The sequence below is a fragment of the Myripristis murdjan genome, chromosome 14 (assembly GCF_902150065.1).
Source record: "Myripristis murdjan chromosome 14, fMyrMur1.1, whole genome shotgun sequence".
Classification (NCBI taxonomy): Eukaryota; Metazoa; Chordata; class Actinopteri; order Holocentriformes; family Holocentridae; genus Myripristis; species Myripristis murdjan.
Genome location: NC_043993.1, coordinates 19,151,311 through 19,175,655, shown reverse-complemented (window position 1 = coordinate 19,175,655; position 24,345 = coordinate 19,151,311). Strand labels below are relative to the sequence as shown.

The window sequence follows — 24,345 nt, the reverse complement described above, 5'->3', positions numbered from 1 at the left end:
TTAAAGAAAGGAATCCATGAATTCAAATGGAAACCAACAGGAACCGAGACTGAAATAATGGTCGAAATAACCACACAAATATAGAAGGATGGCAGATTTCGATAGGTTTTTACGGGATGCACTTCGTTTTTAGACTGAATTTTTCGATGGAGGAGTGAGACGGGACGTTTTAATTTTTTTTTTTTTTTTTTTTTTTTTTTTTCCTTTTTTTAAAGCAGAGACCGTTTTAGGGCTAAGGGGGAGGGGGAGAGTTGCTTCTTTGCTCTCCTTTTCTTTTTGTTTTATGAACATTTTTCGCTCCCTTTAATTTGTTTCCCCCCTGTGTGCTTTTGAGATGCCGAAATAGAGATCGCAAGGTGTCTGTTATACGCTTTTTATCTTTGACGGGGGAAACTGCAATCGGAAGGTTGTTGAATTAACTATCCTCCAGCCAAATGTTACAAAAATATTTCTCGTTGATTAAGCCTGCAACATCTTAGAAAACACAAAATCCGCAGTTGTTCTTTATTTCCCGGGAAGTGAGACGATGGAGAGTTGGATCTCGCAGTGAAAAAGGATGAGTTCTTGTTTTGTACCAAACGGGGCCAGCTTGGAGGATTGCCATTCCAATCTATTCTGTCTGGTAAGAGATTTAAAACTAAAGGAAAGCAGCCATTTTTAACTAGCTGAACAGTGGCTAAGCTAACGTTAGCCACACAGGCATCAGTTGATAGTAGCTTAGCAAGGCTTACGGCCCTGTCTGGCTGACATCATTTCAGGACAACAATGTATCCCAGTTCGCTAACGTTGCCCTGAAGCCCTGTTTTAGCACTTTCTCACCCGGTCGCAATGAGTTGTGTGTTTATTATTCAGTTTCCATCACATTTCCACATTTGCTGGACTCGCAGACCAAACACGTTAACGTTAACTCGCTTGTAAAGCTTCAATTACTTCATTTCGCAGCGCAGGGACAGCAACACATCGCTGTTTAGCACGGAAACAAGCGTTGTGCATTTTACTGCCAAACGCCGCTTCAGCACAAGTGTTTCCCAGTGAGTTGGTTGTTGTAGCACTTTCTCACTTCAACCCCCGACGCCTTGTTTATTATTAACTTGTTATCTGGGCTCTATTATATTATGACAGTGTGCGTTCGCTTATCAAGCGGTGACCCGTAAACCAAACACTTGATCCTGCACTTCGTTTTGCAGCGACTTGTTAAGTTAGACTGGATAACCATTGTGCATTTACTGCCAAAACACTGGCTTGTGTGAAGGCATTGGATAATAATTCTGGACAAACGAAATGTCAACTTAACCAGCTTGACGACACTTGCACACTTGTCATGTCAGTCTTGCCAAAAAGCGTGTTTGCAAGCAGCAAGTATGTTACACGCTTGTTTGTGGTAATAGTTGTTCCTGTTTTACGGACTCAAATTGTTTATGTAATGTACCGTCGTGTTGTCGGACAATGGCCGGTCTTGTTTATTGGGGACTTCATTTTATAGTGTTCACACCAACTAGGACACAGGCCCCGGGCTGATTATATAATCTCTGGCATGCATTCCTCGGCATTACAGTCATCTAGGTAGCTACATGTCTTTGATGCTTTCGGGTCAGGGGAGCCTACAAGTTGGGATGTCGCATGTAAATCGTTTCTCGGTGGTGTTAGAGTTAAATTGCACATCTTTTCATATTGTACATGCTGTATAAGTGCTGTCAGTCGCCGGCAGTTAAAGTTACCCTAAATAGTTGTGGTTGTGCTCCTCCCCACTCCGAGAAGTTCACCCGTTTTCTTTATTCCTTGTCAAAGAAATGGAGCTGGAGCTGTGTAGTGCACAGAACAAGACAGCACAACAAATGTAAAAGGTGTTCCTTTTAGTGTACTATTTCTTCCTTGGTCGGATAATCGTCAACATGGTCTGTGGATGTTTGTTGTTGCAGTTAATTGGCTTGTCAGCAGGCTTAGGCTACAGTATTGAGTCAATTGTAGGTTAGCGCAGGAGTGTTATGCTACCTTCATGGGCTCCTGTAGTACCAAACAATAACAAATAATAAGAAAATATAACTTGTCTTTTTTTTTGGTTGTTATTGTTACAAATGAAGTGCCACTGAAGTACACTGTGTTGCAGTGGCTTAATGAACAGGGAACATGAGCATTTAATGATGTTTTAATTAATATGTACATGGGAAATTGCAACTAAAAGTTAAACAAGAAAACAATATAGAGACTCCATTATTACTAATTTTAAAGTAGACTCATTAAATAACTTGTTGATAAAATGTAGTGTTTTTTTTTATTATTATTATTTTATATGTTGACACAGTTCCTGTGATTTCTGGCTCCTAAAGGTCTGCCGTTTAACTGTGTTAGTTTGACGTGCTGAACTTGTAATTACTATGTTTACGACTGCACTTGAAGGCAGCAGAGGCAACAGTGGACAGGCAAGGTAGGGGCTGGTAGTTGTAGTGCTGAGCCTGTCTGACTGACATTTTCCTGCACATTGAGACTAAGCACAACACCACTGCTGTTATGACTCACTCATTGAACAGACTCCACTTTGTGGTTTTATGGTGAAAGAATGCGAACACATTGTGGTACCTTTTTCCCCCCCTTCATTTTTCAGCGGCGATGGTCCTCACTGGACATGGATAATTTTGTTTCACAGTTCAAAGCGTGTTGTTGGAATTAGCCTTCCCCAGAGTGTGAGTTCAGTTTAACTGCTTGTCTTGTTCTGCATCTATGACAGACCTTTCATTATATTGTTAGTTTCAGCTGCTGTTCTTTTTTATTGTCAGAGTAGGTTCTGAACTTGCCAGCAAGTATTTAGCAAATCAAGGGCAGTGATGAGATTAAAAGCTGTACAGTGCAGTGATATGTGCTGTGCAATAAGGATAGCAAATGAAACTAGCGGAATTTGCAATCCTCTCAACCAAAAATGCAAAGAGACACTTGTTAGTTTCACACTTGCACCTTGACAGTGTTTTAACAGAGCGAGGGGTGTGATAGAGACGTGGAACTGGAGGAGCATCTGTGAGATGATTTTAGCGGCTTCACCTGTTGCTTGTCTCATAACTTGAAAGGCAGGAAGACAGCTGTTTGAACACAGAGCTTTCCATTGAGACCAAGAGCCCTCAGTGGCCAGAGGGAAGGTGAGCAGCTGGCAAAAGCAAGGGTCATACCCCCCAAATACATGCCGCCTTAAGAAAACTTCCTGCCTGCGTCAAATGGCTTTGGCCTTAGATACCCCTTCCCAAATGCAGCAGTGTGATTTTGGTCTCCTCATAGAAAAGTAAAATTTCTCATGACCTGCAGGTGCACACATACCTGAGCATTTACTTAGATGTAAACTGCAGACACGAAGCAGCGCAATACAGCATGTGACTGCATTCATCCACACATGCACACACACATGCACACAGCTTGCATGTGCAACACACATGCATGGGAAAGCATGAAAGTTGGAAAGAAATAGACAGATATCCTTGGCACACTCTTTCTGCACACAGGCTGCCACTAATTTATTTTGAAAGGACAGACAGAACAACTGCAGAAGGCACATTTATCCTTGATAGAGCAATCTGCCTCTTGGATATTGTTGATGAGGAATGGAGCACTGACGTGTCCAATCTTTGGCAGAGGGACTGTTCCAGCTATGCCTCTTAGAGCTCAAGAAAATGTCAGGACAGAAGATAATACTTTAGTCAATAGTAGGGATGTAATGATACATTCAGCTCATGGTTTGGTTTGATCAACACTATTGGGTCACAGCTCATATAATAATATTTTTGAGCAAAATCTGAATGTAGACAGTTAAAAATAAAAACAAACGGTGAAAACTATAAACATGATAATTTCAGGATTCTGTAAAGTACAGTGAACACTTTTGAAGACCTTTTCAGTGCTAGTTCAGTTACAATCTAAGAATAATTTTTTAAGTCTATAGAGTGTCAAAAAGCAGTTTAAAATAATAAAGCAAAACTACTGTCCTGAAGGTCTGTGCAATGGGGGAAATTCTTACTAGAAAAGTAGGACAAAGAAAAACAGCTGTTTTAACACCTCTGAAACCAATAGGCCTAATTAAAGCTCACAACACACACACACAGCATTTAACCAAATAGGCAGGGTGTACAAGATGCACGTTGCCAGTGTGACCTGAACAGCAAGCCTCTACTAGGGCTGGGCAATAAATCAATTAATCTGTTTGTGACAAGTGAGAGCTTGTGGCTTTAAGAGTAGTTTTTAAAGAGTGTATTTTTTCTCTCCCCTAAACAAGCCTGGTAGGTTTAGAAATGAGTCCTTAAAAATTGGCTAACCATTCAGCCTCAGCTGCAACAAGCACTGTTTCTCATCTTTAGGGGAATCCTTGTTGCTTGTGATTGCTTAACACAAAGTATGCTAAAATGTTAGCATGTGCACTGGGCAGAGTTATATATTGAACGCACAGAGATGATTTTTGCACCAGCTGTCTTGTCACATATTGGGTACAGTAACCAGTAGACCAGTCACCCAAAAAGTCTGTGTGGTCCTTTAGCTGTTTTTCCACCACATGGTACTACTAAAATCCACTGTACTCGCTTATGATACTGGGTACTTTTCTGGATTTCATTTTCCACTGCAGATAGTAGCCCCTCAGTGTAGGTGGTCGCCATATTGACACCTTGAGTCTTGTCAAGTGATTAAATTTAGTTTAAGAAGAGGCTTAAGGCAGCAAGACAAAAGACTACTGAAAAACAAACCAAAAAAAAACAGAGTTTGGGAAATCCTACATCTGCACTCAGATGTGCAATGATGATGAAATGATGCTGTGATGATTCCAGTGACGCCTCTCAGTGATCAGTCAGTGGTTTGCAGTGTTTTCATGTCACCTTTTAGTATTGGCTCAGCTCGCTAGGCACCATGATGGAGGTGATACCAGAAAAAACTATCAGGTACTATCCACAATTTCTACCTGATGGAAAGCCAAAAAACATGCATTGAAAAATCAGCTTTTGAAAACTGATAGCGTCCACCGTTTCAGATTTGCCCACCTACCTGTTACAAAGTCTGTACAGTAGTGAGCTCAGCTGGGCTCACCAGAAATGTGGTGACCCAAAACCTAAAGCCTTGCAAGCCCGGAGGTCACTAGTGTCCAGAATCACGAAAGAGAAAAAAGAGAGTTCCGAATCTCATTTCTTACATATTGTACAGCAGCTGAAATTATGAGCTATTTTTTAATGCCACATTGCTTGTCAGTCTAAGTAGCATCAAATCAACTCTGTACTTACTGGTAATGACCTTGTAACCTAGTCAGTTGTGTGTGCTAAATGTTTCTTCACAGAAAACCTTGTTGTGGGCTATAGACTAAAGCCCTTAGAGCAAAAAGTCTTTGTTTCTTTGTAGACAAAGATTTGCAGCATGAATTTAATGGTGCAATATTTTCTCATTGCACATATGCAGTGTGAGCGCGTTGCTGAGGTACAGTCAGTTGCTCAGATTGTAATTGTCTTGAGTTTTAATGGTCTCGTTTTCATGTAGGGAGGGATATGAGACATTTTAATTTATTAAATTCACCACACATTTCTTATCGTCCTTCACTGCTGATTCGCTGTTATAAGAGATGAAAATTATGTTTTCGTTAGGCAGAACGCTCCTCTGTCACCATGACAACTGAGAGAGATGGGGTCAAAGATCAAGTCAGCTGAGGTCACAATGATCCGCACAACAACAGCCTTGCTTGACGTATAGGCTGAATATCTTTTGCGACCGACCATAAAATGTGATTTTCACTGATGGCAGCCACCGCAAGTTGACAGATGATAAATTGGCCATGAAGGTGATGTTTTAACTGCAACAATTTAGCCCTGGAAAAGTTTAGATAAAAGAATAGAGACGTCATTTTTAATTTAGGTGATTTCGTGCAATAACTGTTTTATGTTATGCATGTACATAAAAATTTGTGGTGAGTTTGGGAACAAGGCATCTGATTAACGACAATGACTGCAGATTTTTTCAGGACAAATGTATTGGATTGATACATGCTTGCAATAATAAACTACATTTAATAATTGAGTATATCATTGACTAACTGAGGATAATTGCCACAGACTATAACATGGGGCCTTTGGTTATACTTTTCGCCACCATTGTAATTGCTATAATGGATTTTTTTTTTCCCTGGGCCACATATTTTTAGGGCAAAGAACCACAATGTATTCAGTTGCCTACTTGGCAGAGAAGCAAACAGATAATGCTCACAAAAAGCAAATAAGAGACTAATAGAACTGTTACAGGCTGAAAAAGCCCTGAAATATACTTCTGTAAGCTGTTGTATTTTTTATATCTTAAGAGCTGTCAAGTTGCAACAAACAATTATATAATTATTGATTAGTCTGTCAGTTATTTTCTCGATTAATCGATTTGTTGTTTAGTCCATGAAATGGTGAAAAGTGTTTCCTGCAGGCCACACTGATGTCTTCAGATGTCTTGTTTTGTCCCAACTAACAGTCCAATAGCCCAAAGATATTCAGTTTACTCTCCTAGAAGACTAAAGAAACCAGGAATTGTTGAAAGATGAAATCACAGAATTTGGAAATTTTCATCCTAAAAATGACTCAGAACGATAAATTGAGTATCAAAATAGTTGATGATTAATTTAATAGTCGACTGCCACTCGATTATTTGACTAATTGTTGCAGCTCTAAACAGCACACACGCATTTCAGTCAGTACTTGACAAATTAAGCAGTGACTGCTTCCTGATAAATCCCAGAAATAGAATGGGTTAAACTTTTCGCACCCACAGGAAGTGGACAGTTGGTTCAAGCTGCCCCTTGCGTATAGTGCTACTGAAGGAGACACGGATAATAACAAGCATGTCAGTGTTTTTTCTGCTTACCATTTTAGAAATGACTTAATTTAATCTTCTCATGGCCACAGACTGCACTACAGTGAGTCAATTTGAGAGAAGGCCATATGGCTTCATGTTGCTTGTTGGAATGGCCTGCACAACAGTACCACCCCACTTAAATAACACCAGCACAGATAACTTGCGTGGTTTTGATAGGGAAGCTCTAGAGGGATGTCTAGCTGGAGAGAGCAGTTTGCATTGCTCAGTTTCTTTTTTTGTAAATCAGACTTCTTTTTTTTTATTTTTTTTATAGGCAATTAAAAATGTTAGCCAGATAAAGAGGCATTTTAAACCTTCCTGGATATGTGGATGTGTGTTTGAAGCGTAAAACATAAGGAAATGCCCCCTATCCCAACAAGTCATATATTGCCATTTATGATAAATGCATACATTTTTCTACATTGCTCCATTAAATTTGGCCTATAATATGCAGTTAAGTGGACATCCCACTTGTCATAATTGTTGGTTTACTGTCAGTTAGTCAATTAGGACTATAGGGATACCTCAAAACAAACTAGATTCATTAGGAGTATGTCATTGCACTCACTGTTGGTCTACCACAGCTCTGATACTGTGTTTTTAGGCTAACAAGTACATTTTGCATAAAACAACTATGTGCTGAATTGGCTCTAGAGGGGCAACAGTTGCTTAAACACGTGCTTATTTGAATTGGTGCCATGTAATGCACACCAAGGCAAGCCAGATCTTGATGCCCTGACACAAACTTGATGCCTGACTGTCTGTTTGCAGCAGATAATTGTGTCTGCAATTGTGGAACTGATATCTTAGAGAAGGAGACAGTTATTGTAGAATTTGTAACACTTAGTAGCCCTCTATAGAGCAAGAGTCAAACAAGCAGCTGCTACTGGGGACTGGAGACGGTCAGGCCAAAGTGGAGTGTGCTCTGTGGCCACTTGCCTTTCCTCATTGCTTATGATCTGGTTTCACACTGAACCGTTACACCCACCCCCCGTTTGCATTATGTGCACAGATGTTTCCTAGCTAGATGCAGGTGTAACATGCTACACCACACACACTCCCGCAGGAAGGAGTAGCCTAACTGCTGTAGCCCTGTCGTTGAAACACAAGCCCTGCTCTAGTGTTTGCAATTTGAATTTAACAGTAAGAATATATGCTCCACATGTGAAACAACTTTTGAATCTCTTAAAAACCAGATTGATCATCGCAGATAATGATTTTATGATCATGCACCCAGATGACTAGGTGAATAATGGTGAGACTACAATGCAAGCTTATGCGTTTGCATGCTTGCTACCCGCTGTAACACTAAAGTGTGGTTATGAATAACAAATTGAACATAAGCTTTGCAAATATTGATAGTGTAGCCACACATCTACTTTATAACATTCCCTGATCCATATGTTGTTGTATATTGTTTGAATAGGAGTTAGCCTATAAATATTGGCAATCATTGTGTATATATATATATGTATATGTATATGTATATGTTTTGCTTTGAATTAGTCGTGATTTCTTCTTGTGATGTACCCTGCCTGGCCTGTATGTGACCACTGTGTCTAATAGCTAACTAACTTGTTGTGATCCAGCTCCGCTCCAGTTGACACCACAGAATGCTGTGTTTTGACAATCCCTAACCCACCCCCGCCCCCACTACCACCATCATGATTAACACCGCAAATCTCCCAGCTTATCCCTAGCCAGGCGAGAGACCACTGCTTCGCCACGACCACGAGTAATCACTCGCTCAGGTTCAGCGCCTCTCCACTTGATTTGAGATATCCCCTGAATTGTAAAGGATTAATTGGTTGGATGTGGAGAATGACAGCTTGCCAAGTCAGCCTGAACAGAAGAGGACTAAATGACATGAAAATGAGTAGTACATGCACTCACAGATTACTTGAAATGTCTACAAGGATAGATAGAGGACTGAGATGGAAGTGGAAGTAGGTGATGCAGACCTAAGGCGTGTGTTTCTGTGTGTGTTTAGGTCGACATGGTTAGCCTGTTGCTGCTTAGGTGATAAGCAGCAGTGCTAGCTAGCAGTGGAGCGTAATGTTCCTGCTTTAACACTTAATAACCCTGCCAGCGAATTACTGCCTATGAGGCTTTTTCCTGTGTGTTTTGTTCTCTCTATAAAAGCCAGACAGCGTTTATAGAAAGGCAAAGCAACCCCCCCCCACCAGCACTCACCATTAATGAGGATTAAGGTGGTGAGATCACATTTACTAGCATTAGGTTGTTTTTTTTTTTTTGTTTGTTTTTTTTGTATATTGGTGTTTCGAACATGTTGTTCATGATAATATTGAAAGCACCTGAGGCATAAGCACACAGATTTTTCTTTCTTTCTTTTTTTTTTTTTTTTTTTTGCAAAAACAAATAAATGTAGAAAGTAAAGAGACAGAGTTCTGCAACATCATTCAGTATGTTGAGAAAGGCAGAAGCTGGAACATGTCCATCATGTAATAAATCAAGAATCTTTTGTTTAGTGGCTGTAGTCTTTTTGGAGTGTGGACCTCCATCCCTTTTACTTTCTAATTGTCATCTTTGGAGAAAAAGCACACTATGATGAAACCTTATTGCAGCGCGAGGTAGAAAGTGGTTGCCTCATCAAAAACAAACATGTTCCATTTTGCACAGGGGCCTTTTTCTTTTGTATTTTGACACAATGCTGCTCCATTGTCAGTTTTTCTTTCTATCTTTCAATCATTGCTCGCATTTCTCTTACACTTTGCTCTTCTTTTCACCACTTCTGGCTGCCCGGGTGTCTCCATTCTCGTCACAAGTGGTTGGTGGGACAACTGCTCCTTAACAGAGGATTAATACGTGCTCTTTAAACTCTGCTCAGCACATGTTTACTCCAGGGTGCTTAGTGGCTCCTGAAGCAGCGGCTCACACACTCACACATTCTCTTTCTGTCTCTCCCCCTCCCTCCCTTCCTCCCTTGTACCGCAGGCTGACCTGACAGGGATCAAATGGAAGAGGTATGTGTGGCAGGGTCCCACCTCTGCGCCCATCCTCTTCCCGGTGACAGAGGAGGACCCTATCTTATGCAGCTTCAGCCGCTGCCTGAAGGCCGACGTGTTAAGCGTGTGGCGGCGGAGCCAGCGGCAGGGCCGGAGGGAGCTCTGGCTCTTCTGGTGGGGGGACGACCCCAACTTCGCTGACCTCATCCACCATGAGCTTGCAGGTGGGGGCACCATGACACACACATAAGGACACACAATTCTAGTAAAAAATAACTGATATAAGTAAATTGTCTTCATGTCAGAGTTGCAAGGTATTCGGTGACTTGTTCACGGACATTTCAGCTGGGCAGATGCTTTCTGACACAGAGGCAGGACCGGACAGTTACTTTATGAGGCCACCCTGCTGCCTATGATAGTTAGGTAGTTGTCACAAAGCCCAATTATATTGTGCTCAGTTGTATTGGCATATGGGGTGATTAAAGGGGAGTTACCATATAAATCCCTGTGACAATGGGATTTAATAGCTTTCAATCCATTTCTATGCAGATTCTATGTCACCCAGTTGTCCCTTGGTTCTCTGGCAAGAAAAAGTCTATGAATATGGAATTCATCCATCCCTCTGATGCACCTTTTGTAGCATTCACTCAAGGTTATAGAGATAGTTAAAAGAGCGATGGCTGTAAAAGATAATAGGGAATGGAAAGGGCTCTGAGCTTTTGTGGAGGAGGCACTTGAACATAGTAGATCTCCCTGTCAAGATAGGTTATTGGTTATACAATGAAAAATAATACATTTTCACTTCTTGATTGTCAGGCAGACACGGGGGAGATTCCCTGTAAGTGAGAGCTTCAGGGAGGTGTTAAAGTCTATGTAATCTGAAGCCTCCCAAATGCCCCCCTTACCCTCTGGCTGAATGATGAGCTAGCCAGCCTGGCTGGTACTGCCAACACCTGTAGGGCAACTCCCTTTCCCTGGAGATACTGGGCATCACGCTTCACCTCATGTTTGTGTGTGTGTGTGTGTGTGTGTGTGTGTGCGCGCGCGTGCGTGTTCACATTCGCGTGTGTGTTATCATATCACAAGTGACTCCTGCCCTCCAGCAGATGAAGCAGCATCCTACAGTTTGCACTGGTGAGGTAGAACAAGTAAGATGATGTCACATCTTGCCATTCTGCAAAGGATGAACAAGAAAGGAATAAGATATAAGACTCTGAGCTCTCTTAACTGAAAAACGAAATATGCAGGAGCAGCCATGCAGAAACGAGGCAAACGCATCACTATGGTCTTGTGCACTTGCACCCCACCCCACAACTATTTTCTCTATTTCCCTCTTCAGCAACGGTAACATTAGTGGTAGACGATGGGGAAGGCCATCTTTATTCATGCTCTCTGCCATTGAGATTGAACTCTGGAGTCTGAGCCACTCACAGCTGGTCTGTGGCCCTCCTTCATTATGGGACATTGTGCCTGAAGTGGACTCAAAATGGGAGCTAAAGGCTGCGCTGGGCAGCTCATTCAGGCCTAACGGGTCCTGGTAATAACCTGAAGCGCCTGGCTCAGACCTTCTAATGGAGTGTGCTAGATTTCAAGTAGGAGGGGGTGGTATGGGGAATCTATATTTGGAAACTGTTGGAGTCACTGCTGTGTTCTCACTTCAGCTTTGGGGAGATTAAATGTGATACCTTTTGTGTTTCGGGGGATAGAAATTAGATAATTGAATATTGACTAGAAAATCTGTGCTGTATTCTTCTTGTAGGTTTTTACAAAACAAAATGATGAATCATCATGTTCTTGCACACCTTTTGGTAGACCTTGTTTATAATTTTAAGTAAACCAATATTAATCAGCACAGCTATTCTTTTATAGGACTGTTCTTAGCCTGGACAGTCACTGCCACTTGACACCTAAGCACTTGATTACAAAGCCTTCAATCTCCCTTTCCCTCATGTTCCTAGTATAAGTGTTTGTACACTGGGACTCAACTGTGTCTTGGTGTGAATGGTTCCCAGCTGGGCGGTGTCGTAATCTATGTTTCCTGTTTTGGAAGCTGCTGCTCCCCTCTCTCTGATGAAAGACGCCCTCCTCCTCTTCCTTGAGCGATTCCCCCTCCCAGAGCTGCTCTGGGGTGCTGCCAGTGAAGTGGAGCAGAGCAGCCTCTCTGGATGGATCTGAGGTCAGCCAGAGGGTCTCTCTTTCTCCCCCTTTTTCTTCCAGCCCTCCATCTGCGGCTGTTGATTTGTCTGTTCAGGATGGTGTGCCCTGAGACCTGAGCACAGAGTTGGGGAAGAGGAGGATGGGTTATCAATACCTCTGCCTATTTGGTCTTAGCTGTGAACCTGTGTTGGAAAGTGCGCCTGGGATGCCATGTGAATGTAATGATTTATATGATAGGATAGAAAGCCAGCAGCATTCTGGGTCCTGAGGACTAGGACTGAAGACCACTGTTCTAGCAGTGTTTGTGTTTGTGTGCAGCACAAGACAACCAGGCTGATGATTGACAGCGTGCTGTATTGGGTGAACTCTCCTGGGTGCTCTGACAGTCGAGGTGAGAATCGACAAACACCAGCTAACACTGGCAGCATTGGCAGTGTGGGCAGTTGCAGGACTGGCCCAGCCCATGCACTCAACTGGAATGTCACAACCATTGTCGCCTTTTGACTGCCATGCTCTTTTTGCCACCAGCTTGATGGATTTTTTTTTGCCTTTGGTCCTACCCTGTCTAGGGAATTTGAAAAAGCCTTCTTTTCTTCTTGTGTTTTCAGTCTCCTTTTTTGTGGTCTTTAGTGCAATGTTGGCGGTAAACATGAAAATCCGCTCTTTTCCTTTCATGTCAGCAGCTGAAATGGCGCTTGCTCACCCACCCCCCTCCTCCCCGCCACCACCACCCTCATTAGATTAGCGGCCTGTGAAAGTCTTTTAATTTTGAGCAAGTGCCATTTCTGTATACCAGTGTGCCAGTAATCCCTTCTCTCTAGAGAGATGAGGAGAGAAGGAGTGAGCTGGAGAGAGGGAAGGGAGAGTGAGAGTGGTGAAGGGTGGAAAACTTGAGGGATCTTTTAACGTCTGACACTTAATCACCATTGAAGGGATGTGAGGGTGGTGTGTGTCTGTGTGTGGTTGCTGTTAAAGGGTGGGGGTGGGGGTGGGGATGTCAAGGGTAGCAAACCACCAAGCCCCTGTTTTACACTATTGGACATCCCGCCTTGCTCTTTCAAACACAACACTTGAGAAAACCAATTCTAATCTTCCTTTGGCCATGCACAGAAATTATTCCCAGCAAGTGAACACCATTGCTAAATTAAACTGCTTGCCTTCCCCCTCCCTGTGGTACTGCATAGGCATGCATTCTTATGCAAATAGGATGCTCTCCTCATCGTCCTCTCCCCTGAATAGCTGGTGGAGTCTCCTGACCAGTGGCATCCAAAGTAAAAGATAAATGGCTGCCTTTTCCTCCCCTCAAAGACCCACTGATCTTTTTTGCATAGGAATTAGGAACGGATGTGTGTCTGCGAGGGTAATTGCTCCGTAGTACGTTTCTCCTGAGTTCCTACCACTTGTCTGCCCTGGCCCATCTTCCCACCCTCCATAACTCCCTTTCCTTGCCCTGCCAAGTCCCACTGAGGCCTCTGCTGTTGTCAGCCTGGCACCATCGTTCTCCCTTGGGTCTTTCTTAGCTCACTATTCCTTCCTGTGCTACTCTCACCTGCAGGTGACTCGACTCCAAAGTTGCAGTCTCGTCTCTGCAGGCTCGCTTTGGATGCTTTGCGCACACCCTTCTGTTTTTGAATAATATTGGTGGAGAAGAAAAAATCAAAAGTAAACAAAACTTGAGGATAAGTGTATCTGGAAACTTCTGAGCTGTATGAATATTTAATCTCAGTGTCTTTTGTCATGAAAGTATATGGGGCATCTATCCCTGCATGTTCCCTGCCTTAAAACAAGGTGCCACTTGCATTATTAGTTTGTTGGTGAAAGGTTAAAAGTGAAAAAGAGTGTCATCAGTGGACCAGAATGTGATATTAGTGTGAAATCTCCACCGCGGTCTCTTGGGCCCCAGAACTGAGCAGCACACAGATCCATTCATTACTGGATGTTGGGTCAGATCTCTGAGGAGAGAACGGGAGAGAAAGAGATGATGGGGGAGGAAAGAGGAGGAGGAGTGCATTTGAAATGTCCATCTCTTCCACTGGTTGATGATCAACAGATTGTTTGGGATCCATCCAATGATTGAGGGAAGAAAAGCTCAATTTAGCATCTCTCTGTGAGCTTGTTTCCACAGTGATCTCCTGGCAGTTGTTGTTTTAGCTGGTATGCAGTAATTCTTGGAATTTTTCTGTCTTTGCCAAGTTCTTTGGATTTTTTTTTTGTTGTTGCCTGACCACTCTCTTCTGTGCCTATTTGAATCAGGAGTGGAATCAAAACAACCGTGCTATGCACCTCAGGGCAAAATAACCAGTTCCAAAGGGCATATTTCAGTAGGCTGTGGGGGCTGTGCTGGCCAAAATTTTCAGTTTTTTTGCAGGTCAACCTATTTTTTTCTCTCCTTTCCACTGAAGATCCTGCTACTTCAAAATTAATGAACTACTGTCATATCTGTGAGAGAAGCTCTCTCTGAACTACTCCTTGCAGAATACATTTCTTTTTGGTCAATAAATTTCTACAACATCTAAAATATCCCTTGCCAAAATGTTCTGCAAAAATTGCTATAGTTTTTGGATTGGCCTTTGTTTGGCTATATACAGTATGGAACATGACTAATGGACCTTTTGATCACATGCCGATATAGGTTACATACTTTCCCCCCACTTGTACTTATTTCCTTGTTACATATTGGAGATAAAATTTAATTATTATCTTGGACCCTTTTGTGCATCTGAGAGCTTAATGCTTATGCTGTAAGTCTTGTCAGAACTTTGTGAAAAAGTGTGTGTGTGTGTGTGTGTGTGTGTCTGTGTTTGAGTGTGTGTTTGAAAGGGACCGGAAGCCTTGCATCTTTTCTTGGCCTTGACGTGAGCTTGAATTGATCAGCCTGCAAGCCTGTTGTGAAAAGTGATGCACCTCTTTCCAGCTCTACATAAAAATCATGAGACAATTTCCTCTTACTGTCAATACAGGAAGCAATTTCTGAATATAAAGTTCACATTTTAAGTACTCTTTCAGTTGAAATGGCTGCAAAGCATGTCACAGGACATCACAGTGCATTTAAAAACGCAAGCAGGCCCTCTGACAAGTGTGGCTATTACAGTGTATCATTATTGACAAGTATATTTTGAAGTCACTCAAGCAAGTATTTTTATTTGTTGTGTGGCACACAAACATGTTGCACATGGTAGACTGCAAATTCAGTGGTAGATAGCCTGACATTGAAAGCTTTGATTTTGAAACGTGTTTTGTATTTTATTCATTAGTTCATATCTATTCAATTTGTGCTGCCAGCATTTGTTCTTACCTTTGTTTCCATTAGCACCTGGTGTTTCTCGCAGGTCCCCCACCAGTCACATGCATTCAGACACAAACCATCTGAGTTGCCTGTATAGTTTTTAAGCCTTAATCTGTTTGCATTGACTGATTTCTCACACAATGAAACTGTGCAATTGTAGTTGGCTGTAACAAAGCCGTCCTCTTCCAGTAAATGTCAAGCCAACAGTTGAACGGTTGTCATCATTATTCTGGTCTTTCTCTTGTAATATCCAAGTTTAGTTAACATCCCTTATGAAACATTGTTTTAATGGGATTTCTGCTTTCTTGGAGAGTGACAGGAGAGATGACATGCAAAAAAGATTGTGAGACAGATTCAGTCCCACCATGATACAAGGCCATTGTATGCACCGTAGCCAGTGAGCCAACAGGAAGCCCCAGGCAAGGATTCTTAAAGGAGAAATGCCACTCACTTTCAGAACTTATAAATGTTATTGACTTGGACAGCCTGTTCAGTATTTGCAAACATGGAACATCTCTGTCCAACAACTAGAAAGTGCAGAATGAAGACTCTAGTCTGAAGGTGTGCCTGAAAATGAATTGGAAACTGACTTTGTGGACCCATTCATGATGCTGATTTGAGCTCCAGTTGACATCCAGTTGAGCTTTACATTGTATTCTTAGTATCAAATATAGTATTGCATTATTTTGAAGTAGCACATTATTGGTCTCAGTCACAGAGCAAAGCATGCACCGTTGTCCTAGAAAATATCCCTGGCAACTGTCATTATCACCCTTTCCATCTTTTTCAGCGAGCTCTCTTTAGAGCTGTGTATTGGTATTGTATCACCAGCTAGGGGGGCGGGCCAAACTCTTTTCTCTTGTCTGAAACAACAGTGAATGTTCTCGGACCTAACTGCGCTGGGGGGGATGGGGATGACATATTTCAAGGCTGAAATTCAGCTGCATTCTTCCTCTGAGTGCCAGCACGTCCCACAAGTGGAGTTGTGCTTTGACTCTTACAAATAGAATTACACAGCAAATAGATGGAAAATTTCCGCCACTGAATACCAATGTTTGGTTTACGGCTGAATGCAATAATCGCCTTTATTAAGTACACATCTTTTCGGTTATGTTTTCACAAATATAGGCCTAAACAACCAAATTAACAAACTACGTTTGTCTGAAAATATAATTTAATTTGAGAAAAATAACCAGTCTTTGTGTGATTTGATGACCAAATGAGTGAGCTAATTTCTTATGTTAATCAAAATGTAGTATCTTTCAAAAAAATGTAAAAAATTAAAACAAACAAACAAAAAAAAACAGGCAGACTGAACATCTGGCAGTTGTTTTGTGAAGAAAAAGAAAAATATCTGTCAGATCTCGACCCTGTACATAATTACTGGATTGTGCCATTCAAGCTAGTGGACGGAAACATACCTCTATGGAATAATAGTTCAGTGGATTATTGATGTATGTGCTGCATATAGGCTAGTATCATCTTGTATTGTTTTCAGCAAATTGCATGTTTTCATTTTTAATACTGTTCCAGCGCTACCGATCAACCCTGGAGACACTCTTTATTTTGCTGGCGGTTTATTTGGCCCACACTTTATTTTCAGTTGGCTGTGGTTGCAGAAGGGCTGTGGATGTGTATCAAAGATAATTAGTCAGTGTTACACTCTGTTAACCTTGGCTCAGGAATTGAGGTGATTCGTGATCACCTTCGTTTTTTTTTTTTGGGGGGGGGGGTGTTAAAATGGTTCTAAGTTTTCAGGCATGCAATGCAGAGAATGATGAATAGATGAACTGGGACTGGCTTTTAAGAGGATGAAGTGGAGGAGGGCGATGGCTTTTGTGCTTGGGGATCCATTTTCCTGGGCTAATCTCCTGCCTGTGAACACCCCCACCCCCCCACCCCCTCCACCATCTCCCTCACTCTCTCTCCCTCTTGCTCTTCTCTGATGGATCTCCATTCTCCATTGGCTGGCACAGCGTGGAGACTCTGCCATGCATGCAGCTCTGGCCCATGGGTGCAATCTCTCTCTCTCCCTCCCTGTCTATCTCTCTTTCCCTCTCTGCTCAGGAAATATTCATTAATTAGTAATGGAGACTTTACAGAGCACCAGTGGTTCTCCCTCTTTCCTTGCAGATATGGGAGAGTGGGAGGAAGAGGAAAGGAGGAAGTGGAAGAGAGGAGAAAAGAAACTTTTGGCCAGGCTTGGTAGAATCCCCCTGAGCACCGTCGATCACAAGGCATTAATCTTGCTGTTTAATGACCGACTGCCACTCTAATTGCTTGTACACTGAGACCAGCTACTGGAGGGACCACCTCTGAAAATTCCTCCTCAGCTTTATACCCAACTCCAAAACTTTCTTGCCTGTAGGACGTCGGTATAGGTCGCAGAACACCTCTAGTGCCATTTTGTGGTTTAGAGTATTCCAGGGCTAAGCAGGGCACCATCACTGCATCCCGTGCCTGCTCAACAAAAAATGTTGTGCTCTTCGGTGTCATAGAGGTGATTGCTTGCTAGTTGTGGATGTGAAAGACTTGTAAGCATTCTTAACAGAGCTGCTGTGGGCCTGAGTAAGAGCTCTTATAAAGGTCAGCTCATTTGGGCCTGCGACACAGAGACATGAAAGTGTCGCAGCCATCAGCTGAGCCCATAAATCTGTGTCTAAACGAGGCCACTCATCTTTCTCCCAGTGCACTGACCATCACACATTGTGCCCCACCATCCACACACACACACACACACACACACACACACACACACACACACACACACACACACACACACACACACACACACACACAACCCCAGCTTGGTTAACAAGCTGAGGTTTTCAGCAACAGACTTGAAGGGTTTGCCAGTGTATGTATGAATTTTAATCTAGACAGTCTTCCTGTTTGGCTTCAGCTCACCCAATATTAGACTGTAACTAGGGCTGGATAATTATGGCAAAAATGACAATCCTAAACCTAAGTCCTAAGAGCCAGTGTCTCAGTAGGCCATGCTTTAACCAGAGGACCCTCGCTCGAGCCCCTGCAGTCTGCTCTGCTGAAGTGTCCTTTGGTGGTGCTCTTTAGCTGACCTCGACCTCTGACCTCCCTGTATATATATGTGTGTGTGTGTGTGTGTGTATATATTCATTCATTCATTCATTCATTCATTCATTCATCCATTTAGAGGAATGCCATGAGTAGCTGCTGTTCAAGTCGTCAAGATATTTCTATGGCATAGAGTAATGTCAAGAACCAAGGCTTTTGTTCCAGCCTTTGTTCCCAGAGAACGCTAATGGCACTCCCTAAGGAGGGTAGCAAGATGAGCGTATGATGTTCCAAGTGCAGAGAATAAGAGCATTCAGCGATGTTCATTCATTGCATTGATATGAATTCTTCCAGTTCCAGTTCAGTTCTGCACTGATCTGCTACAATAAATAGAATGATTTGCTCTGACTTTGGCCTGAATTGGTATGTAATGCTTTGAGTTGAGGCATTCACATTTCTTAACAAAAAAAAAAAAAAAAAAAAAAAAGGACCTACAGTTGCATATTTTGGTAAATTGCAGCTTAGTAGGGGAGATCCGGTATGATTGTAGCAGGGTTATGGCTGTAGCAAGGATGTTATTCAGGATACATGAGAGTCAGAAAATCACAGCACCAGCACATGACAGGTGAGAGTGGCAATATTTTCAGTACTTCAACACATTTGAAGTTGAAGGTATAGTTCAAGTAATTTGGTGGCCTGATTATTTTTCTTTTTTGGGAAGCAAAAGGATGCTCTAACTTCTGCATCTGGTAAATGGATTTAAAGTTTTGGCTAAAAGTACTGAATCGCTGACTTGATTTTTGGTTTACAAACTATAATTCAATTAAGTTCTTAAATAGAACCATCAACTTGAATCTCTGTTGCTCCAAAGATTCATAGCCCTACCTTTGACTGATAGTGTCCCGAGTTCGTCCTGGGGATTCCTCCTTGTTTCACAGCTAACCACCGCTTGTCCCAGTGCAGCAAGACCCAGCCCTTCCCTTGTCATCTCTGTTCTGCCTGAATTCCTTATGCTGCTCAATGCAGATATTTTGTCACATTTTTAAGCCATGTTGCTGTCTGTCTAGTGAGTGAGCGTTAGTTTGTCTACATCCGACAGCGAAAGCTGGATTTCGTCTGCACTGCAATGTTTGCGACTTTGTGTCTGTCTAAAGCAGAGAGTGTCGCTTTTCTTCTGTCTGCAGCAGGCTTGCAAGACCGACATGAGGTCGTTAGGAACACTTGATGTAAACCAGACGCCTGTTTCAGTGCCACTTGGCACTAGAGAGAGAGAGAGTGAGACTGAGGAGGAACAAGCGACAGGGAGGAGGAGGAGGAGGTCCGAGGCAGATGTGATCTCAACAGAGAAAAGCAGATGGGATCTCCATGGCTATTTGTGTAAAAGTAGGTTTAGGGGCTTTCCTGTCAGTTTTATAGAAAAGTCATCATCAACAAAGCACTGAGATAGGACTGCTGGCTTAACCACAAAATGCAAATTGCTTTCGATGTCTCTCTCACCATAGATAGGATCCCTCCTCCCCTCCTGTCATTTTCCCCTTTCCTCCACATGTGTTATCAGACCCACTGATCTGTGTCTTCTCAGCTTGGGTGTGGGGATTAAGCCCATGTTTTTGTTTTCCTTTTCACTTAATTTATAAATTGTCAGAGCCTGGGCAAGCTGGCTTTCTCTTCATGATGACTTTTTGCCCTCTGCGCTGCAGTGTCAGTTGGAGTCAGGATGGTCAGAGCTGCAGCTAAATCGCTCAAAGTCGACATGGACTTTTCTCTCCTATGCATTATATCTACACACTTTCTCGAATAGTCAAATGCTTTTTCCCTTCTACTGTTTATATAATAGTCCTTTTTCCCCAACTGCTGTTCATTTTTAATGGGAAATGGCTGATTTCCTTCCTTTTCCTTGCCTTTACCCTGCTTTTCTTTGTTCCTGATCTTATCCCCGAATACGTGTATGCACCTGATGAATTAGTTTGTTGCTCTATAAATCATTCGGCTTGTAGCCCCCTTTGCTCTGCAGTTGGCCTGAGGTTGTTTTCCTTTGGCTCGATGCGAAATGCTTCTAAAAGCTGGCTCTACTTTCTGTGTGCAGGATGGCTGTGGTATTTTAAAGTGCATTTCAAAATGGTGGGGGTCGGAGGGGGGTTTCTGCATGAGTGTCAAGGGACGTTTTTGTTTTTATTTTTAAGTTGGAAGAACAAGGTCAGCGTGACTCCATCGTGTGTGTGGATGATTTTTTTTTTTTTCCCAAAAAAGTTTAAGTTAAAATCGCTGCTCATTATATTCTACAATGCTCCAGCAATTGTTTACAAGTGTGCCCTTGAAGCTTAGCTGGTTCTCTGCTTAAATTCATGAAAAGCATATAAGCTTTCAGCATTCCCTTAAACAAGCCTTTCAGCCCTGCCAGTCTGGCACAGAGCCCACAGTGTCTGTGTGTAGCTAGGAGGGAAATCAATGCAATTTCCTATTTTGATAAAGGTTGAACTCATCTAAACTTAGAACACCTTTAACTACCTTCCCACTACAGCAGCAACCCAGGATTTCACTTAACAATTCAATAGCTTTTGATTAACCTGCATTTGCGCTGTATCTCTTCTGCGCATGCCAAGCCTTCATGGAGGGCGGGCTGTGTGTGGTGTTTATTTCACATGGGCCGAGGCGCAGATGATGCTCTCGGGGAGATGTTTGCTGGAGACTTGACTGAAAGGAGCTTAAGTGCTGTAAGATGTGAGCAGTGGCTGTTAATGAGATTAGCCTAGCATTCAGGCCAATGCAGAATGTGATCCAGAAACAAACCCCTGTATTAAAACTGGACATGTGGAGACGCAGAAAGCACCTGGAGCCTGCACAGCCTCACAGCCTCACAGCGCACAGCAGCAGGTCTCTACTTGACTCCTTGCACGCGCGCGCACACACACACACACACACACACACACACACACACACACACACACACACACACACACACACAGTCTCTCTCAGTGACTGCACTCCCTTTTGCATGCTCATCTCTTGCTTGCAGTCTTTATGGAGCATGACTTTCAGATGTCACTTCAGATATGACTCACTGTTTTGCATTTCAGGAAATGTGAATTTTCATTTTCTATACACAGATGTGTTGTATTAGTTAGTAGTTCCTTGAAAATACCTTGTCAGGCTTCATCTATCTGCCACGTCATGGTACACTTGCAGTGATTACTGCAGATAGAAGAGCCATACCCAATAATCATTGTTTCCTTTCAGTCCATACAGTAGCTCACAACTGACTCTGCCTTTCTTAGAAGGCTTGTTTGACTAGAAATGCAACCTGACATTATGATAATGTGACAAGTGGCAAATTCTCATTTGTGTAGAACTGATTTCTTTCTGTATAGTAATGTAAGTGAAGATAGTTGTATGTGAATTTGAATCAATGTGTTGAAACTTTGTGTGTGTATTTAGAGTGTGTTTGTGTGTGTTCATGCAGCTGTTTCCTTAGGGGGTTAGAAACACTTCCACCTGCTGGTTCATCTCATCCATTAAAATTATTTACACAACTCATTGCTTTCATACTTAAGCCACAAAGCCTCTTAAATCACTTCTGTGGAGCATTACAGTATGATGGAATAATGGTGGTTTTATCTAATCAGAATACCCTCATTAATATAAAATAAATCTGGGAATGTGTGGCAATGTGAGAATGAATGAAGAAAGAGTTTTTAGCAACAGCCAGCAGCTAATGTAAGTCACTCTGTTTGTTTTGTTATTACCAAAAAATAAACACAAACCACTGTGCATACAGAGTTGCATGATACAGATACAATTCCTCCAAGGTTCCAAGACAGCCCTAGATTGGCAAATGATGCAAACAGAGTTTTACTCAGCAATTCACAGATTGTTTGTATTCTGCTATTTGACATCATCAGTTTAAAAAAAACATTTTCCCCGCTATCATATATGTTGTTCATTAACATTGATTGATGTTACACAATCAAGAAAAGGCCTAAATTACAGTTCTTTGATTATGCCTGTTCATAAACCATGGTTTTCCGTGGCTTTCTGGAGGGCTTAGATGTGGTGTTACTGTGGGGGGTTGGGGGTGGTGGTGAGTGGGAAAGTGAGAGAGTGTGTGTTAGGAGAGTGGGAAAGAGAGAGATACAGTATGTTTGCATGTGTACACATGCAAGCACGTGTCTTAGCAGCTTCCCTTTGATCAATAAGGTAAGTCTGAAGTCAGAGCTTACTTGACTGTTGTTTTCCCGAACATTAGCAAAGGCAGAGCTACTGGACTGCGACCTCAGTGGTCGCATATCAAACCTGTTCTTTTTGGAAAGTCCAAGTTCATATTTGACTTGATCACATAAATGCTAGGGCACCCCTAGGATGCAGTGCATCCACAAAGGCAAAACGTTTTTTTTAGGTAGATTTTTTTAGTTTGAGCGTTCCATATTAAACAACTTTTGTTTTTTCTCCATGTTTCCTGTTCAGCCTACTTGAGCACTGCACAAAAAACATAGGTGGTGCGCGTAAGACTTGCAATTGCAAAGAAAACACAGTAAAAATTGTACAAGTGACTGCACAGTCTACAGGCCTGGTTTAGGCTATCACTTGTCACAACAGATACAATAAAGTAACCTGTACTGATCTGCTCACTGTTTATCACAAATTACATGTTGTTAATGTGTTTGTCTTCCCTGTTTGTCTCCCTCTCGCTCTCCTTCCAGCCGAGGATGATGGCCTTTGGGAGAATGGCCTTTCCTACGAGTGTCGCACGCTGCTGTTCAAAGCCATCCACAACCTGCTGGAGCGCTGCCTCATGAACCGCAGCTTCGTTCGCATCGGCAAGTGGTTTGTGAAACCCTACGAGAAGGATGAGAAGCCCATCAACAAGAGGTAAGGCAGCACATCTCCATTTTCTATTTACCCCCGTCCCCCCTTTTGTATATAAATTCCTATATAAACCTGTTGGATGGTGATGCGGTCGGGTGCAGTTCAGCAGGTTGAGCACTGTAGCAACACAGAGGTGGTTAGATGTTTTATTCCCTGGTGTAGCTCAGTAGGTAGAGCACGGAGCTAACACAGCCCAGGGTAAGGGCTTCTGTTCCCACCGGGCCACACTTGATAAAAATGTATGCATTCTCAGTAGTGCAAGGTGCTCCAGATAGAGGCATACACCAAATGGCATACATGGGACAGTATATTATAGCTGCGATATCAGAGTTTTTAAAGAGACTGAATGGGGTGCTGTAGTGCCAGAGTGCCAGCTCTGTCCGTCCCCTATCTCTCCTCTTGCTGCAAGTGTGTTTATGTACGGCCGAGCCATCCTCCACCTCCTCTCCACTATCTGCTGAGCTGGATTTCGTGCTGTCGGTGTCTGGGTTTATTGATAAGAGATGGAGACACTGGCAGTGTGGAGAAAACGACTGCAGCGGCCCTAGCCACACACCCACGCCCACCAAGCCCAGCAGTCCTTTGCCTACTTGGGGACCCCCTGTCTGTCTTTTTAGACTGTAATATTATATGTCAGTGAAGTGAGACTTTGCAGATTAAATATATGTATGTATCTAACAACTGCAGAACTACAGAATTAGGTGAGGAGGTGGCAAAGCACCTTGTAATAGAGAAAAAAATGTTCTAGAAAACAAGGAAGGGAAGCGTTGTTTTTATGTTGTCTGGATAGCTAGCAGAGTGGATACTCCCAGCTCTCCCCTGTGTGTTATTGTTTCTGTCCCAGCAAAGCATCGGTATTGTTGCCAGGTTTCCCAGGAAATCAGGTGACCATGGGGCTATGCAGCGACATAATCTTGTGTGCATGTGTTTTTGTTTGCAGAGCACTGGCTCTGTCCAGGATAGAAATGGCCAGAGCTGTGCTATCTGCGATCTGGTTGATGTTATCATCACCAGGCTGTGGAGTGGCACATCAGAGAGCTGGCCAATTTTAGGACATGGCATCGATAGCCACAGACACCACCTCTTAGTCCTCAGGACAAGTATGATAGATTTTCACTTCGCTGGGAGAATAACGGACAAACAAATTGGCAAAATAATAGTCCCTTCTTGTCATTTTTTGAAGTTATATTCATCCCC

General features: G+C 42.6%; 1 protein-coding gene across 1 annotated transcript in view; it reads left to right on the top strand.

Moving 5' to 3' along the window:
* The first annotated feature begins 217 nt into the window (after positions 1 to 217).
* med13a (mediator complex subunit 13a) overlaps positions 218 to 24,345 on the top strand; it is an 84,456-nt gene continuing 60,328 nt past the window's right edge. The window contains exons 1-3 of the mRNA XM_030068017.1: positions 218 to 622; positions 9,799 to 10,033; positions 22,983 to 23,151. Of these exons, the coding sequence (XP_029923877.1) occupies positions 557 to 622; positions 9,799 to 10,033; positions 22,983 to 23,151 (470 nt within the window). The 5' untranslated portion in view covers positions 218 to 556. The remainder of the gene's footprint in view (positions 623 to 9,798; positions 10,034 to 22,982; positions 23,152 to 24,345) is intronic.